The 17,363-nt window shown below is 61.4% G+C and overlaps 1 protein-coding gene across 1 annotated transcript; it reads left to right on the forward strand.

Moving 5' to 3' along the window:
- The first annotated feature begins 3,960 nt into the window (after positions 1-3,960).
- Positions 3,961-15,735, forward strand: LOC142594878 (tyrosine-protein phosphatase non-receptor type substrate 1-like). Its single transcript, XM_075721117.1, has 8 exons — positions 3,961-4,042; positions 11,678-12,031; positions 12,281-12,595; positions 12,728-13,078; positions 13,343-13,444; positions 13,911-13,932; positions 14,340-14,379; positions 15,481-15,735. The coding sequence occupies exons 1-8, from the start codon at positions 3,961-3,963 to the stop codon at positions 15,733-15,735; spliced, it is 1,521 nt and encodes a 506-aa protein (XP_075577232.1).
- Positions 15,736-17,363: the final 1,628 nt, after the last annotated feature.

Consider the following 17,363-nt stretch of genomic DNA (forward strand, 5'->3'; position numbering starts at 1 on the left):
TGGGTTTAGGGCATTTTCTAGGCTGATGTCCAAAGTATTGGTATTTTTTTTATGTTTATCTCTCAGCTTTCCATGCTGGTTTGGGTTTTGAGGCTGCACTGAGCCCACAAGCCCTCCGGGACAGCTGCTATGTCCTGGTGCGGTGTGGCCGGTCGGTCAGGCCATAGGTAACGTTCCCACTGCGCCGTACCATGCTGGTCCGGGGCTGGGGAGTGGGCATCCCGAGGGGGAAAGCCCTGGGAAGGGAAAGAACTGCAGTCACCTCCATGTTAGTGAAATGTGGCTCATAACAGGCCCAGGTTTGGCTCTGCAGGGCGGCAACTGCAGCCTCTCCCATCACCATCCCCTGCGAATCCCCTTCCAGCAGAGTGAACCACCGCTGTCCCCATGGGCTGTTGGTGCTGGGAGGGCATCAGAGAGGCTGCTCATCAGGGGATGAAAGGGAAGTCTGGGCAAAACCAGTGCTGCAAGACTTGCAGCTGGGATTGTCCTGGCCAAGCTGTAATTGCCCCAGTTGGATGCTGCCAGGCTCAGACGAGAGGGTCTTTTTGGGCCCCTCCTAGGGATGGGGTGCTGCTGCCCTGGCCAAGGGTCCGCGTGCAGGGGAGGAAGCTGCCCACACAGCTGGTCCTGCTGCCCACGCAGAGCTGCCCAGCTAAAAATGGGGAAATGCAAAAGCACGCTGGGCCCCTGGTTCCTGCTGGGAACAGTGACAGCTCTGGCCAGAGCTTCTGCCCCCAGGAAGGGAACCAGAGCCCTCCAGCACCCAAACTTGTAGGGGTGGGTGAGCCTGGCCCAGACCGGCTGGAGCATGTGCTTTCCCCAAAAGGGTGCTGGCAGTGTGATGCAAGTTCCTCGCTGTGCCTTAAAGCTGTGAAAATCAACCCATTCTTGAAAAACTCTCCTGAAACGCTGTCCCGGTCCCCTGTGCTGGCTGCTGCATGGCTCCCAGGGCTGGGGAGACCCAGGCTCCAAAATCATCCCCGGGGGAGCAGTGGTTTTGAGCTGAAGCATGAAAATGCCGCGAGAGCAAGCGCTGCCCGCTGGCAGCACGGGGAGTCTGGCGGCACTGCCCGCCGTGCCAAACGGCGCAGCAGCCTCCTGCTCGCCGTGGGTGTTTGGTGCAGAAGGAAGCTACTAATGATGGCGTTGCACCTCTCGAAACGCCGCGCTCTCGCTCCGTCTTGGGCATGGGAAGGAGCGGAGCGCTCCTCTCCCCCGGGATCGTTGCCAGCCCACAGGGCAGGGGCTGCCCTCCCGGGATGCATCCTCCAAACCGCCCGTGTTCGAGCGGGCCCCTGCGATGCTGAGTGGAAGGGCCGTGGGCAGGAGGGGAGGCAGCTGAGCCTGCCCATATGCTTCCTAATGGGGAGCAATAGCAGCTCTTCCCGGGCAGCTCACGCTGCACCATCTGCTCTGCTGCGGTACCTTCTCTCGCAGAGCTTTTTTAAGCTCTAACTTTCCTTCCCAAGCGCTCTGCGGCGGCTGCTTGCGTACGGGCTGTCTCCGCTTTGTAATCGCCTCGAAACAGGTTGTCTGAACCTTCAATGCCGAGCGGGAGAACAGCCCAGACAGGCTGAAGTCGGCCAGGCCTCCAGGAACTGCGCTTCCATTTAAAAATAACCAGGAGAGAGGCTGCGAACGGCTGCGGCGTGTCCCGCCAGCGCCGTCCCCCTCGCCGGGTGCCTGCTCCCAGGCTTGGGCTGGGGGGGATGCACTGCCCGTGGCAGCGTAGCTGCAAGGCTTCCACAAACCACTGCTAACCCCGTGTCCCGTCCCTGTGCAAAAGCGATTATTTCCACGCTATGCTGCATGTGCAAAAGGCCAAAGGCCAAACCCAAGGGCTCCTCTGGGTCCCTGCTGCTTGCTCACATGCTCCCCAGCTGTGCAAAGGGGAAATAAAAATACTGGCTGCACTGGGCTCCCCAGGAGCAGTGCTGGCTGCAAATTATCTTACAGTAGGAGTAGCACTGGCTGCAGGGCTTGAGGGCAGCCTCCAGCTGCCCGGGGGGGCTCCTGGAGGGAGGTGCAGTGCAGATGCCTGGGGAGGCCGGTCCTGACTCCCAGCAACGAAGGGAGCTAAATTAAGGCTGGATGCAACACATGGGCGTAGCTGGGGCTGGGGGGGGAGGCTGGCGGGGATGGGAACGCGCACAGGCTGACGCCGTGCGCAGATTGGCGGTGCCAAGTCACTTCAGCTATCTTTGCTGTTTGTTTGTGCGAAGCTCTAAATAAAGCCGACAGCCCCAGCGGCTGCCTGGGGAGGGAGGAGGCAGCTGGTCCCCCGGCATGGCACCCAGCGCTGCCCTCGGGGCCCAGCCCGGCGTGGGAGAGCAGTTGGGTGTGATCTGCGCTGCTGGGGATGCTGCGGCGCGGGTGGGTGCTGCTGGGCGCGCTGGGGCTGGAAGCCTGCGCTCAGCGGTGTGCGTACCCCATCGCTGGGTGGGGGAAAGGGCGGGTTTGGGACCTGCTGGAGCTTCCGCTGCCAGCATCGTGTCTGGCTGCAGGTGACCGTGCCTACCTGGGACACGGGGGAAGAAGCTGGTCCCCGTCCTGGCCTTGCCGAAGTGCCCACGGGCGGTGGGAGAAGCTCCAGCGGGCAGAGATGGGGAGGACATGGCCTTGTGCCTCCCTGGGGAGGGATTTTGTGTCAGGGAGAAGCAGGGCGGTGCAGGGACACGCATCCCATGGATGCTCGCATCCAGACGCCCTCTTCCTCCTCCGCGTCCTCCCTCAGCCCCATCTCCCATGGCAGCTGCCTCGTCCTCAGGCTCTCACCTCCCTGCCACGGGCTCCTGCTGAGCCCATCCCACTGTGGGGACGTCATGGGGGTGTCCCCATGCTCCCAGGGTGCGTCTCCAGGACCCCCTGCAGAGAGGGGTGCAGGTATCTCCCCAAGCCCCCTCCAGCTGCACCGGAGTCCCTCCCTTGCTCGGTGTGACCCCCACGGGCTGAGCTGGCCTGTCCACATGGCACCTCCAAAATGCTGCTTGTGCCCCTGCCGCGGGCTGCGCCAGCGAAGCTGCTAGCCCTGCACAGGTCCCTTGGATGGCACAAAAAGTCCGGCGTGTTCAGGAGCCCCAAGGTTGTGTGTCCCCGCCACCTCAGCACCCTCATGCACGGGGACGCACCCCTAATTCCAGCACAGGGAAGGCGTGCCGCAGCGGTGGCCACGCTGGCCCTGGCACGGGAAGCCTGTGGCAAGCGGGGGGATGCCAGCCACCCTCTGCACAGCACTGGGGCCACTGAACCATCCTTCCTCTGCCCCAGCTGCTTCCTCCTGCCCGCCCTGGGTGCGCCCTGCCCGCCCCGGGGAGCCGGGCACCGCTGCCACCCCCGGGGCTCCTCGCAGCCCTGCCCGGGGATCCCGGCACCGGCCCGGGGGTGGGTGCGGGGTCTCCCCCAGCCCACCTTAAGGCAGCAGCGCGGCGGGGGTGGGGGGGGTGACTTCGCAACAGCAAAGTTTGCTCCGGGCCGGGCGGTTGCTGGCTTCGCCCCCGGGGAAGCGACCTGCAAGGGGGGCTGCTGGGGAAAGGCGGGGGGGGTCGTCTGCGGTGCGGGGCCGGCCCCATCCCGCCCGGTGCCAAGGCAACGGAGGCGGGGAGGCGGGCGCGGCTCCGCTCGGCACCGGGGCATGCGCCCGCCCGGGGCCCCGCCGCGGCGGCCCGGTCAGCGGAGCCCGAGCCCCGGGGCCCGGCCAGGACGGTGCCCGCGGGCGGCGGCGGGGCCCTGCGTGTGCGCTGCCCGCCCGCAGCCGGGGGGAGGCGGGAGCCCAGCCCTCCTTCCTCATTTTGGGGCTGAGAAGAGCAAGCGATTTCCTTCTCCAGCTGCAATTCTGCTTTTTTTTTTTTTTTTTTTCCCCTCCTCTTATTTTTTTTAAAAAAAAAAAAAAAGCAAGCAGCAAAGCCGGAGCCGCGCTCTGAAGCCACTCTGATTTCTGCTTCCCAGAAAGAGCCGACGATGGAGCCGCTTTCCCGCAGCCCCGGCCGCGCTGCCTGGCTGCTGAGCTGCCTGGCGCTGCTCTCCCTGCACGGCTGCCCAGGTAAGCCACGGCTCCGACCTGCCGCCTTCTCCTGCCACCCTCCTCTTGTGCTTTGCTTTTATTTATTTTTTTTTTTTTTCCCTTTTCCCCCTTCCATCCTCTTCTCTCTGCTGCCCCTCCTCTACGCGACATGATGCTGTCTCGCTGCGCACGTTTGGTTTGACCTTTCCAGGAGATGACCTAGAGCGCGGCGATGGCAGAGGGGAGCGGGGCGAGCTCCCGCAGGGCCCTCGCTCGGCTGCTCCTCCAGGAGCAAACTTCCAGGCAGACATTCCCCTTTCCAGCCAGGCGAGGGAATTAGGCAGGGACGTGAAGAGGCATGTTGTTTCCACCCGTTCGCTGGCACCCACTGCCAGCTATGCGAGAGGCAAATCTCTGCAAGCAGCCGAAATTCCCACTCGGAGGCTGCCCGGCGATGGGGAGGATGGTAGAGCGGGCGAGGGGAGCCTGCGGTGAGGGCAGCCTGCCTCCTCCACTGGGAACTCGTTTTTCTTGCTCCCTCCTGCTTTACCCCCGACTGTATGCAGTTCTTGCTGCTCTACCCAACTGTTGAGCACCAAAGCAGTGGGATCGACCCGTCCTCCCAGGCACCCTGTGCCACCCAGCCCTGCTGCGAGCGCCGGCCGTGGCTCACATGGGGCTCCTGCTGCTGGCCCCCCAGGTGCCCCAGCCCTCCCCGGGCTTGTGGCTCCGCCGCTTCCTTATGTAAAAGCCTGGGGATGCAGCATGAGAAGGGATGATGGGAGCGTGCGCTGCTCCCTGCCTGTTTCTCTTCCCTCGCTAGCAGCGGGAAGTTTCTCGCCCTACCAGGAACGAAGCCCTGTGGTGGGTGCTGCTTTCAAGGATGTTTTGTTTCGGTGCTCTTCGTCTCGGGTGATACTGCTAAGGAATCGCTCTCCTTCCTGCCCGGCGCTGCCTGCGCCTCTGGGGAAGGACGGGGCTTTTTGTACAAACCTCTTGGGGCAGTAGCAATGCACGTTCAGGAGCATCTTGCTGCTGAGCTTTTTGCCTGCTCTGTCCAAATTTCACACCTTCTAGCCGGATCCCACTGCAAATAGCCCAGGCCAGGCTCCTCACGTGGGCATGGGTGAAACGCCGTCCTGTGGGGGGGAAAACCACATTCTCTCAGGCCCATCAGAAACGTTTACTGTCAAAGCTTTGCTTGGGCAGAGGGTTGAGTGCAAACTTGAGCAGAAAGCAAATGCTTTTAGCACAACACTCCTTGCTTTGAGTTGCCCGATCACAACTGAGAAGAGTTGGCCCCAAGCTGAAAACTCCCGGCTGTGGAAAGCCAAGGAGGCTTTGGCGGCGAGTGCAGCTTCTCAGTGAGCCGCTGCGAATTCCTGCCACGAAAGAATGGCTTGAGCAAAGCTCTTGAGTTTAATTAAATGTGGCCTTGGAGTAAGAACCCCATTTTTCCAAGCCAGCCATGGGAAAAGAACCATCCTGGGGCAGCAAGCCCTGGGTCACGAGGTGGTTTGCATCCCTGATTTCAGATGCGAGCATGCAGATTTTTTTTTTTTTTTTTTTTCCCCCCCCATGCTGGGGAGACCCTGCGGTGAACCCTCCTGGGCCATGGCCCAAACTAAGCCTGAACTCTAGAAGAGCTGGCCCAGGCTCCTGCTGCCAGAGGGCAGCTGCTCCGACAGCACTTCTGCAGAAGCAAAGGGGAAACGGGAGGGTCCTGCAGGAGATCTTCCTGTAGGGCAAAGAGGAGCGAGATTCTGGGAAGCCAAACTGCAAGGCCCTGTTGCAAAATCTGTGCCGTGCAGAACCCTTCCCTGCAGGCGTTTTTTGACACAGGGTTTCAGCTGCGCTTCCCGGAGCCTCCTCTAAAAAGGAAATATGTTTGGTTGTGGGGCTCTGGCTTTCAAGCTGAATTTCTGCTAATGTTGTAGGAGGGAAGCTTGCAAATGATGGCTGCGTGTGATCCAAGGCTTCCTCTGATGTCACGTATGTAAAATATAGCCTTTACTATAACCGGCCCCGAGCTGCTCCGGGATCTGCATAGCTCTCGACAGCTACCCCCGGCTCTCTCATCTTCCCCTGAACTGCAGATTCCAGGCCCTTTTTATAGGCAGCACCTGTTAGTTTCCCCCCCCAGGCAGCCCCGCTCCAGGTGAAATTCCTGCACGATTATTTTGGGGCTTCTCTTGCCCATCGGCCCGTTCCTTCAGCGAGTGACTGTGGGGCTCCGGATGCCGGTGACCAGCTGCACGTTGCTTCTGGAGCATGCAGCCCTCCTCTCGCCATCCCGGAGCTCCTTACCCAGCTCCTTCAGAAGGGAGAAAAAAAAAAAAAAAAAAAAAAAATCTATTTTTATCGGGAAGCATCCAAGCAGCCTCTCCTGAATTAAACCCCGTCCTCTTGCAATCTGTTTGGTATCAAATACTTCAAAAGGTGGAATACAGAAAAAAAAAAAAAAAAGTGTCACTGAGACAGAAAACTAGCACTGCAGTGGGAGAGCCAGGAATTATTTTGCTCTCAAATTAAATGAAATAACGAGAGGGAGGCTCTGCCAGACCAGGCGCAGCACGACACCCCTGCTCGTGCCTCTTCTCCAGGCTGGAAGTGCTCTGGGTCCGCGTTGCGAGGGTGCTCCCACCTACGTAGGAGCTGTCAGGTGGTGATTTTTCAGGGCTCTGAAACCCTTTGCTAATTCTGGAGTGTAGGACAGAGCAGATTCCAGGGTCGGAGCACCTAAACTCCCCTTGATCTTGGTGGTGAAAGGATTGCGCTCTGACTCTAGGTGGTTTGAGATCGAAGCCTGTGGTCGGGTGGCACTGTGAACGTGCCCGGGGGGAAGCAGGTTTGCACTGACCCGGCGCTCGCCGTGAGAAATCGCGGCGTGTCCCGCGTGTTTGCAGCACGGAGAGCCCCTGCATCCCGCTCCCGGTGCGCGAGCACGTCGCGTGAGCGTACGGGGCTCGCGCACGCCGCTGCCAGATACCTGCGGGGAGGGGGCTCGGATGGGCTCCCGGCCCCGCTGCTCCTTGGGGCAAGCGCCCAGAAAGGGGAAGGAGGAGAGACATCATCTGCTGGGTGCAAGGAGAAGCCGTATTCAGGGGGAAGGGAGGAAGGGAGCTGCAGTGGAAACTTTGCATTTTCTAACTTGCATATTCTGGGGTTTTCTACCAACTTCCCCTTTGTGTTTTCTCGCCGCGGGGGGGTTGGGGCATCGCTCTGCGTGCCGCTGCCGGAGTTCGAAGGCGTTTCTGAGCACGCGGTGGGTCAGGTTGGTCCCGGCGTAGGGCTGTTGGGTGCAGGGTGGGCAGGTGGAGGAGTCGGGCGGCCTGATGGGGACGTGCGCTCCTCGGCCGGGAGGCGTGAGCCAGTCTAGTTCAGGCGGCGTGGAGTTAACGCGGCCATATCGTGGCTGAAGCTCACGTATAACAGATCTCCTGCAAACCCCAAACGGGATGATCTGGAGAGCGCCGGCCAAGTGGCGCTGTGTGTGAAAGTCTCTAAAGCGGCACGGTGGCTCACAACAGACCACATGGAAAAATACCCCAAACCCACATTTTAGTCCTATCTGAGAGCCACGCAGTGTTTTCTGCGGTGACCCGAGAGACGGAGCGCTGCCAGCGAAGCCTTCTGGCGGGCGGCACTGGTGGCAGCACGAAGCCCTTTGTTCCCCGGCTGCTCTCGGGGAGCAGCAGCACCGTCGGAAAAGCCCCGCTGCTGCAGCAGCAGCAGCACCTCCGGTAGCGTGTCGCCGGACAACAGCGCACGCCCTGCCTGCAAATCCCTCGGTGCGGGGATGTCGTGGTTCAGCCCCAGGCAGCGGCTCAGCACTACGCGGCCGCTCGCTCGCTGCCCCTGCCCCGAAGGGATGGGGGAGAGAATCGGAGGAGTGAGAGTGAGAAACACTCCTGGGGTGAGATAAGAACAGTTTAATAATTGAAAGAAAGTAAAATAGTAATGATAATAGTAACAGTATAATAATGATAATATCCAAAGCAAGTGATGCCCAATGCAATTGCTCACCACCCGCCGACCGATGCCCAGCCAGTTCCCGAGCAGCGATCACTGCTCCCCGGCCAACCCCCCCAGTTTCTATACCGAGCATGACGTTACGTGGTATGGAATGGCCCTTGGGGCAGTTTGCATCAACTATTCTGGCTGTGCCCCCTCCCAGTTTCTTGTGCCCCTGGCAGAGCATGGGAAGGTGAAAAGTCCTTGACTGGCATAAGCAGTACTTAGCAACAACTAAAACATCGGTGTGTTATCAACATTCTTCTCCTACTGAATCCAAAACACAGCACTGTGCCTGCTACTAGGAAGAAAATTAACTCTATCCCAGCCGAAACCAGGACAGGGGAGCAGGCAGTGTGCTCGCACGCCGCTGCCCGGCGAGGAGGTGATGCGGGCTCGGTGTACGAGGTGCGCAGAGTGTCTGCAGCCCGGCTGTAAATGCGGGCTCTCGGAGAGGCAGCCGTGCTGCCTGCAAAGGTGAATCCCCGTGACCGGGAGGGCAGGAGCCTTGTGCCGAGGCTGTGGTGAGCTACAGCCCAGCCACGCTCAGTTTAACTGCCCGGTGCTTTTGTGGACATTGCTGTGAGACCCCATCGCCGCAACCGAGAGATGTGCTTTGGGGTTGAGCGATGCCCGTGCTGCTCGCCCCGGCCGCGCTTCGGTGTTGGGGTCAGCTCTGGGACCCCGAAACAGGCGCTTCCCCCGGCTCTGTCCCCTCCGGCATGGCTCGTGCCTCGTGGGGAGATGGGCAGATGGTGAGAGGGAGGATGAAGAGGGAGCGCTGGGCTCGCTGCAGGCTGGGCTCGGATGTGCGGGGTGGTGCAGGCAGCTCTCCCTGGCGCGGGGGATCCTTGAGGCGACGTGGGGATGTCACCGCCCTGCAAAAATCTCTTTTACGCGGGATCGCAGAGGGGAGCCGTGAGCCACATCCTCCTCCCGGGGTGCAGAGCCCCTGCGGTGGGGCGGGGGCCCTGGTGCCCGGCCCCCCGCTTCCCACGGCCCGTGCTGCGTGGCGGTGCCACCCGCTAACGAGCGGTGAGGCAACGCGGGTTCTGCTTGCCCAACTTGGCGGAGCGAGCAACTAGCGACGCGGCCACCGCGGGCGTGCGAAGGGGCCGGGGAGGGCTGTGCGGTGGGTGGCTGGGCGTGCCGGTCCCTGTCCCCGGAGCAGCCCGGTCCCCTGTGTCACATCCCCGTGTCCCGCAAGAGGCAGATGATGAGAGGCGGGTGATGCTTCGGTGCCGTCAGACTTCCTCTACGCATTTCTCAACCGTCCCTTGCGAAAGGTCCGGGAGCAGCAGGCGATGGAGAAGCTCGGGAGATGCCGCAGCGGCGGAGCCGGCTGTGTGTGCCCTGTGCCACCACCGTGCTCTGCACATGGGGTGCGTCAGCACCCACCGAGGGCAGGGGCTGCGCTCCGGGGCGCTCCCCCGGATTTGGGTGTCACCCAGGAAACATGGGCTCACCTTGCAGAAGCGCAGACCGCTGCTGCTCGGGCAGAAGACCGAGGCTCAGCCTGAACGACTTGGATGTGACGCAAACCAGGTTTCCGTCCTGCCATGCTTGTCTTTTGGGACAAACTTGTCTCGGTGTTGAGTGCGGCTCTGCGTTAGCCTTGACGTGGCTTTGAAGGGAAACACCAAGGGCTGAAGCTTTCGGCTGCGAGCGCCAGCTGTGCTGGGGATGCAGCAGACTGATGCCCTGGGCAGAAAGCCTTTAACTTGAGGAATCTGGAGAAACCGTGCTCCTGGTAACTCTGATAGAATCATGGAATCGTTTAGGTTGGAAAAGCCCTTTAAGATCATCCAGTCCAACCATTAACCTACACTACCAAGCCCACGCTAAGCCAATCAAGGGTAGACCAGACTGAACCATGTCCCCAAGTGCCACCTCTACCCGTTTTTTGAACGCTTCCAGGGATCGTGACTCCCCCACCTCTCTGGGCAGCCTGTTCCAATGCTTGACCACCCTTTCCGTAAAGAAATTTTTCCTAATTTCCAACCTAAACCTCCCCTGGCGCAGCTTGAGCCCATTTCCTCTCATCCTAATCATTGAGATCGAGTAATTGCGCAGGCAGTGAGAACATCTGTGGGTATGTCAAATACTGCTGGAAGTCAGAAGGGATTAACAGCTGCCAAAAATCCTCTCTGGGCTCCGTGGGAGCCAGCGGTGGCCTGGAGGGGTCAGAGAAGCTCATCCGACAGCGGGTCCTCCTGGGAGCATCCAGCCAAGCACTTTGTCCCACCCTGGGGATGGCTGCGGGGGTACCAAGGGCAGTCTCGTTGCTGCCCTGGGTTTTTCTGGTGCGAAAGATGTGGGGTGCAGCTGCAGCCCTCCAGCCAACAACTTGGGGCCGCGTGCTCCCAAGGCCGCTCAGCTGCAGCAGGAGTTACCTGCTCAAACACCACGGGCTCTGCGTGGCTGCCACAGCAGTTCTGCGTGCCGCTTGCCAGCTCTGGGAGCGCAGCGCTCGGCAGCACCGGGCCCCTGTTATCGGCAGGAGGATTTAAGAGGTTCTCCCACCTCTCTCCTGCATCGCTTAAAAATGGTCCTTTAAGCAATGACCTGGATTGAAATCTCATTCAGTTCGGTTGCGATAGCTATATTGGGCATGGCAAGCATTGCCGAAATTAACCCCTCGAGGAGCCGTGTAGGCTACGGGGCGGCTGTCTCTGCTGCGTTTTGAGGCAGCGGGGAGCAGCGGCATCGCCAATTCCCGCAGGGCGGCTGTCTCTGCTGCTCCGGCCATTTTTAGGCAGCGGGGAGCAGCGGCATCGCCGATTCCCGCAGGGCTGAGCCGGCCAGGTCCTGGCACATCACGCGTGTGCGGCAGCGAGATCGGAACCCTGGTTCCTGCCAGCTCCGGCTGCAGATCCACCCAAGGTGGATTTCGTTATTGCCTGCCCACCGGGAGAGTGGAGCCCCGGTGATTTTTTTCCTGGAGACCTCGGGAGTCGCTCCCTGCCTGACCGTGCGTGCGGGAAGGTGTGCCGGCACCCATGGGTGCGTAGGTGAGGGGGTGCTTGGGACGGCAGCTTTCTGTTTGCGTGGCAGGGTGCGACAGGGTCGGCTGGATTAGGGAGCCTTGTTATTGGGATGCTTTGAAGGGGACTGCTCTCCTCTGTCGGCGACAAGCAGGAACGGCGTCTGCCTGGCTGGCACCGGCTTTGGCTAATGGCTGAGCTCCGCTGGAGCGAATCGGGGCTTGGATTCAATGCGGAAATGGGAGCGATTCAATGCAGAAAACATGGTATTGCATCTGCAGCTGTGAGGGGAGCTTGCTTTTTTGGAGTGCCTTCTATTTTGTGGCCTTGTTTTCTCCTGACTGACAAAGCCAAGCGGCCACGGGAGGCAGCATGCCGGCAGGCGCGGGCAGCTGGGATTTGCTCGATGTTTTAGCTGTACAGAGCATGACGTGCGGTCGTGTAGCAAAGCTCTGGCCGGCTCCGCTGCCGAGACCTGCAGGCAGAGGTCTGTGACCACGGGCTCTCCCCCGGGCTCCCTGGGGCTGGCACAGGGAGCCAGGTAACCGTGGTGCAGCTAAAGCGTGGCCGCGGTGCCTGCGAAGCGGAGCTGAGCGCTCAGCCTGTCCCGAGGGCAGGCGGGGAGCCGGGGCCGGGGGTCAGATGCCAAATGAGACTCGGTCTGCTTTTTCCCCAGGTGCGGGGGCCCAGGCGAGCCGGGGCTTCGAGCTGCACCAGCCCCAGGACAAGGTGTCGGTGACAGCGGGGGAGACGCTCAACCTGACCTGCACCGTGTCTGGAGAAGGTCCCGCTGGTGCTGTGAAGTGGCTGAAGGGCTGGGGCAGTGGGAACGAGACCATCTATGAGCAGAAGGGCTCCTTCCCCCGCGTGACGAGGGTAGCGAATGGGTCCGACATGGATTTCAACATCCGCATCAGCGATGTTCGCCCCGAGGATGCCGGCACCTATTACTGCGTGAAGTTCAGGAAATCGGGGATCAGTGATGAGGCGGTGTTTCAGCAAGGAAAGGGCACGGTGGTGTCCGTGCACGGTGAGTGGGGCTCCTGGTGGGAACCAGCCCCGCCGGGCGCAGCCCCCGTCCCAGCCCGTCCCGACCCAGCCCGTCCCGGTGGGCTCTGCTCTGGGCGAGCGGGGTCGGGAAAGGGGCTCGGGGCTCGGGATCCCGTGGGCCGTCCCCCGGGCACATCCGTGCCCCCGCGGGAGACCCCGCTCCCTGCAGCCCTGGGGCCGGGCGGGGGTGGCAGAGCCCGGTCTGACGGCCCCACGCTTCTCCCCGCAGCCAAACCCAGCGCCCCGGTTGTGTCCGGGCCCGACGGCAGAGCGGGGCCGGGGCAATCGGTGTCTTTCACCTGCACGGCCGGAGGGTTCTCCCCCGAAGACATCGCCGTGCAATGGCTCAAGGACGGGATCCCGATCAGGGCTCAGCAGCCCCAGATCACCTCCGGGCAGACGAAATTCTCCTACGACATGTCCAGCACCGTGACGGTGAGGCTGCAGGAGGACGACATCCGCTCGCAGCTCGCCTGCGAGGTGCGGCACCTCACGCTGCCGGCCCCGCTGAGGGGGACGTACGAGCTCGGCAAAGCCCTGCGAGGTGAGGGCTGGGGGGCACCGGCGCTCGGGGCGTCCGGCTCCCGTGGGGCTGGGGGTCCTGGGGCAGGGACAGGGCAGCCCGCGGGCAGCGGAGCCGGGGGACGCAGGCACCAGGAGCTGCTTTTCTTCCCAGTCGCCCCCAAGGTCCGCGTGGTCGCTGCTCCACCAAACCCCGTTGAGGTGAACAAGACTGTGACCTTCACCTGCCGCGTGGAGGGGTTTTACCCGGGAGACGTGGCCGTCGCCTGGCTGGAAAACGGGACGGAGATGAAGGTGGTGAACACCTCCCGGCTGGAGAACACCTCCCGGGGCTTGTTCAGGGTGAGGAGCCTGGTGGAGGTCAGAGCGACGGAGGAGAAGAACGGGTCCGTGTTCACCTGCCAAGTGATGCACGATGCCCAGGGTCCCGTCGTCGAGAAGGCCGTGCTGCAGATCGCTGCCCCAGCCAGGGAGGGACTGAGCGACCGGTCCCAGCCTGATAACGGTGCGTGAGAGCTGCTGGGATGTGGTCCCTGCCGGGGAGGCTTTAGGATGTCACCCCCCTGAAAAAGCTCAGAGTCCCACCAGAATCTGGTTCAAGGACATGAAATCTCCATACTGGGGGGTGGGGGGTGTGATGCTGGCAGGCACCGAGCTGTCATCCTCTGTGCTTCAGGTGTCCCCAGGCTAACCCCAGCTGTAAGCTGCAGGGACTCGGTCGGTAGCAGCGTTTTCAGGCCTGTGGTGACCTTTTTCATTCATGTTTCAGAAAAATTAAGCCTCATCTATACCGTGGTGGGAGTGGTCTGCACTGTTCTGATACTGCTGGTGGCTGCAACTTTTTACCTCATCCGGGCAAAGCAGAGCAAGGGTAAGGAAACCAAGTGCATGGCAGGGAAGCAGCTGCTCCTCACCCCCTTCTCCCTCTCTCTCAAGCATCAGTGCTTGGATGCTGAATTCACGGCTGTGCTGCTGCAGCTCCTGCCCAAAGGGGAGGACGGAGCAGAGCTGACCGGGTTGATTGCAGGCTGCAGGGAAACCTCTGCCTGGTGCCAGCATGTGCCACCGCCTGCCAGGAGCAGGGTTAAATGTGCTCGTTATTCCTTGTACCTAAAACATCTGACACCCCCCCGCACCTCCTGCCCTCTGCCAGGAGCAGTCCTGCAGTAAACGGAGTGAAACTCCAGAAAACTGCAGCCACTTGCCTCGGGGAAAAGATGCGTATCTGCTCTTGCAGCAGTCTCTGCGTTGTGGGCTCGCGTGCCTGGTGAAGCAGGGCTGGGGGGTTGCGTTGTTTCCTCAACGATTTCTTGCCTAAACTATTTCTCTACCGGCAGGTAAAAGCTCGCCATCTGCTAGGTAAGTGCCGATCTCCTCTAGTCACCGAGTAACCGGTGGGCACTCTGAGCTGGACACCTCCAGCCTGCAGACAGGGTCCCTTGGGATCGGGATGGAGTTGGATCCCCCAAAAGCTTGTTGTGAAAGGGAAGGCAGGAGCGCAGGCTCTGCCGATCTCCCTGGTAGCGGTTCTGCCCCCCGCGCTCATCTCGTACCCAAACGTTTGGCTTTTGGTGAGGCTGAACAAGTGGGTGGGAGCCGGGTCTCCAGCCTGCAGAGATGTGGCTGGACCAGCATGTGAGCAAATGCTCGCTTGGTGAGGACTCGTCTGCTGCAAGGACCTTGTTTTGCATCTGAACCCCCCAGCTGCTCCATCGCTAGGGAAGAGGCAACAGGGCACTTGATCTGACTTTTGTTCCCCCTTGCAGGTTACACGAGCCGGAAAAGAGCAGCGAGGCCACTACCCAGGTGTGTTGCTTAACCCCGGGCGCGGGGAGGGAGAGCACCAGATGTGGGAGTGGAGGGTGGTGGTTCCCCTGCGAAACATCTCGGTGTCTCCATGCTGTGGCTGGAGAGGGAAGAGACGCTGCCCCAGGGATGGGGTAGCCACTTCCCAGCATCTTTTCTGCCTTCGTCCTCTCTCCTCCTCCTCCTCCTCCTCCTCCCGGGAAAGTCTGGGTTTGTGCTGCCTGGAGAACCAGCTGTGCGATAGCCAGCCAGGCTATTTGTGGCATTATTTTGGCATTTGGTGACGCGGTTGCGAGCAAAGTCGTGATCAGCAGCAATCTGTCCGTCCCACCCAGCCTCTGCCAGCTCCCACGTGGGCATCGCTGGGCAGGCTGGCCCCTGCCCATCCCTGCCAGAACGGGCTGGCGGGGTGACTGCACCGGTGGCTCCTGAATCGCCGTGGTGGCTCTGAAGCCTGTCCGTGGCAGCGGTGGCTGGTGATCCCACAAGGATGGGCTGGGGGAGCTGGGGGTGTTCAGCCTGGAGAGGAGGGGGCTGCGGGGAGACCTGAGTGCAGCCTTGCAGTGCTGAGAGGGGGTCTATAGGAAGGGTGGGGGCAAGCTTTTTAGCAAGGCACGTTGTGACAGGACAAGGAGTAATGGTTTTAAGCTAAAGGAGGATAGATCTAGACTGGATATAAGGAAGAAATTTTTTGCAATGAGGGTGGTGAAGCACTGGAAGGGGTTGCCCAGAGAGGTGGGAGATGCCCCATCCCTGGGAACATCCCAGGCCAGGTTGGACGGGGCTCTGAGCACCCTGGGCTGGTTAAAGCTGTCCCTGGCACTGCAGGGGCTGGGCTGGGTGGGCTCTAAAGGGCCCTTCCCACCCAAAGCATTCTATGATTCTGGGATTTGAAGGTGTAGCGCAGGGTAAAGCGTTGCTGCGGGATCGTCCCAGCCGGCTGCCGGCATCGTTCCCCCTGTACAAGCAGAGACCAAGCTGTCCCAGCTCAGGCTGCAGCGGGATTGACTTCAGCGTGGGGCTTTGGGTTGGTGCGTGGGGCGGGCACGGGCGTCTCCTCGCTTGTCCTCCCAGAGGAGGAACTTTTGGTGTCTCGCACAGGAATCCGACCCCAACAACCTGACCTATGCGGACCTGAACTTCGACAGAGAGAGGAAGACCATCCGCCGGATGGCAGAGATGAGCCAGCAGTCAGAGTACGCCTCCATCCAGTCCAGCCAGGCGCCCGCCAACGACGAGAACCTCACCTACGCCGATCTGGACATGGTGCACCTCAGCAAGGCGCCCAGGCGGCCGGCCCCGTGCCCCGAGGAGGCCAGCTCCGAGTACGCCAGCGTCCAGATCTCGAGGAAATGAGCAGGGCTGCAGTGGCTGCCGGGACCCCCCCGCCCCGCGGGGAGCTGCCCTGCTCCTTCCCAGGAGGATTTTCTTGGAAACACTGAGAGCGATGTGAAGATGCGCTGCACTACCTGTGTTTCGGAGTGGAAATGCAGCCTGTGTTACTGTGGGGGTCAGCACCCAGCCAGAGACCTGATTTGGGGAAGCAGCTTGGTCCCGGGTCTGCTGGCTCAATCCCTTCGGGATCCCCCCACAGCCGCGGGGGCTGCTCAGCCTCCGTGCGCCGGGTTTGCCAAGCGGGTTAAGCCAGCGGAGCGGCGGCTCCTCGGGAAGCTGTGGCCAGGCTGAGGGGATGGGGACAGTGCCTCCACGCTGGCTCCCATGGGAATGCTGCTGCCCGGCCGGGCTCGCGTGGTTTTCCACAGTCGCCCTGGCCCCACAGAGACCGGCCGGAGCCCCCGCGCTGCCTTCTGGGGGTCTCTGCTGCTTGCCTGGAAAACAAACTCTGGCTTTAAAGGAAGGACCTAAGTGTCTGCCTCTCTCTTCCCAAGTGTCCCTTCTGTGGGACCTCGGTCTCGCATCAAGGCCAACGAGGCTGGAAAGGTTGGTGAGCCGAGCCCCCCTGCTGCGGGCTTTCCCCCGTCCTCCTGCCCAGGGAGGCTCCGGAACCGCTCCATGGCACCGAGCATCCTCCTCCTCCTCCTCTTCCTCCTCCGCACAGCCTTACCCCCGCACCGGGACCCACCGGTGCTGCCCCAGGCTTGTACAAAGCGTGCAGCTCCACGCCGGCTGGGCTGCAGGTGCCCCCGCCGGCCCCGCTCCCCCCCGGAGCTCCCCGCAGGTACCATGTAACATGTTTTGACTGTTTGACACGTAACTGTTAATTTTTAGAGCTAAAACCCGATGTTTTGTGTTGTACGTGGGTGTACACTAGAATAAGATGTGCAAAGTTAAGACTGAGGCCTCAGCGAAGCCCACTAAATCCTGTAGAGTTTAAAAGAGACTTACACGACCCCTGCCCCCAAGCAGGCTCCCCCCAGCCCACCCCTGGGGACAACCCATGTCTTCCACGTGCCCCCTCCCCGGGACCCCGGGTGAGACCACCACCCTGCGTCAGCTCCTGCAGCACCCGGGTGACCTCGCAGCAAGGGGCGGGCATGGGGCTGGCCCCCCCCCGGCTGCTGGCGGGGGGCTGGAGGGGCCTGGTGATGCTTTGAGAACGATGTGACTGCTTATACAGACTTTTTTTTTTTTTTTTTCTTGTTGCTTGCAAGATATTTTTATAATAAAAGTGAAAAGTTCTGTGCTGCTCCCGCACACCAGCGTGTCCCTGTGCTCAGGGTGGCCACCTCATCGTCTGCCCTGGGGGTGCATGGTGGGGGTCAGTGTGTCCTGCAGTGAGGAGGGGGGGCCTCATCCTGCAGAGGAGGAGGAAGATGGCAGCAGCAGCAGGAGGCTGAGGCTGGGATGGCGACTATGGTGATGGTCCCTCTGAGCAGCATCAGGGAGTGGAGAACGGACCAGGGTCAGGCTGGCTCTCCCCACGCAGCCTTGCTGCATCTTCGGGTCCCCCCTTCCATGGGAGGTGAGCTGGAGCTGGGGTGCCCAAACTGGGGTGCAGGCAGGCTGGGTGCTGACTGCAGCCT

Source organism: Pelecanus crispus, chromosome 14, assembly GCF_030463565.1.
Source record: "Pelecanus crispus isolate bPelCri1 chromosome 14, bPelCri1.pri, whole genome shotgun sequence".
NCBI classification, from domain to species: Eukaryota; Metazoa; Chordata; class Aves; order Pelecaniformes; family Pelecanidae; genus Pelecanus; species Pelecanus crispus.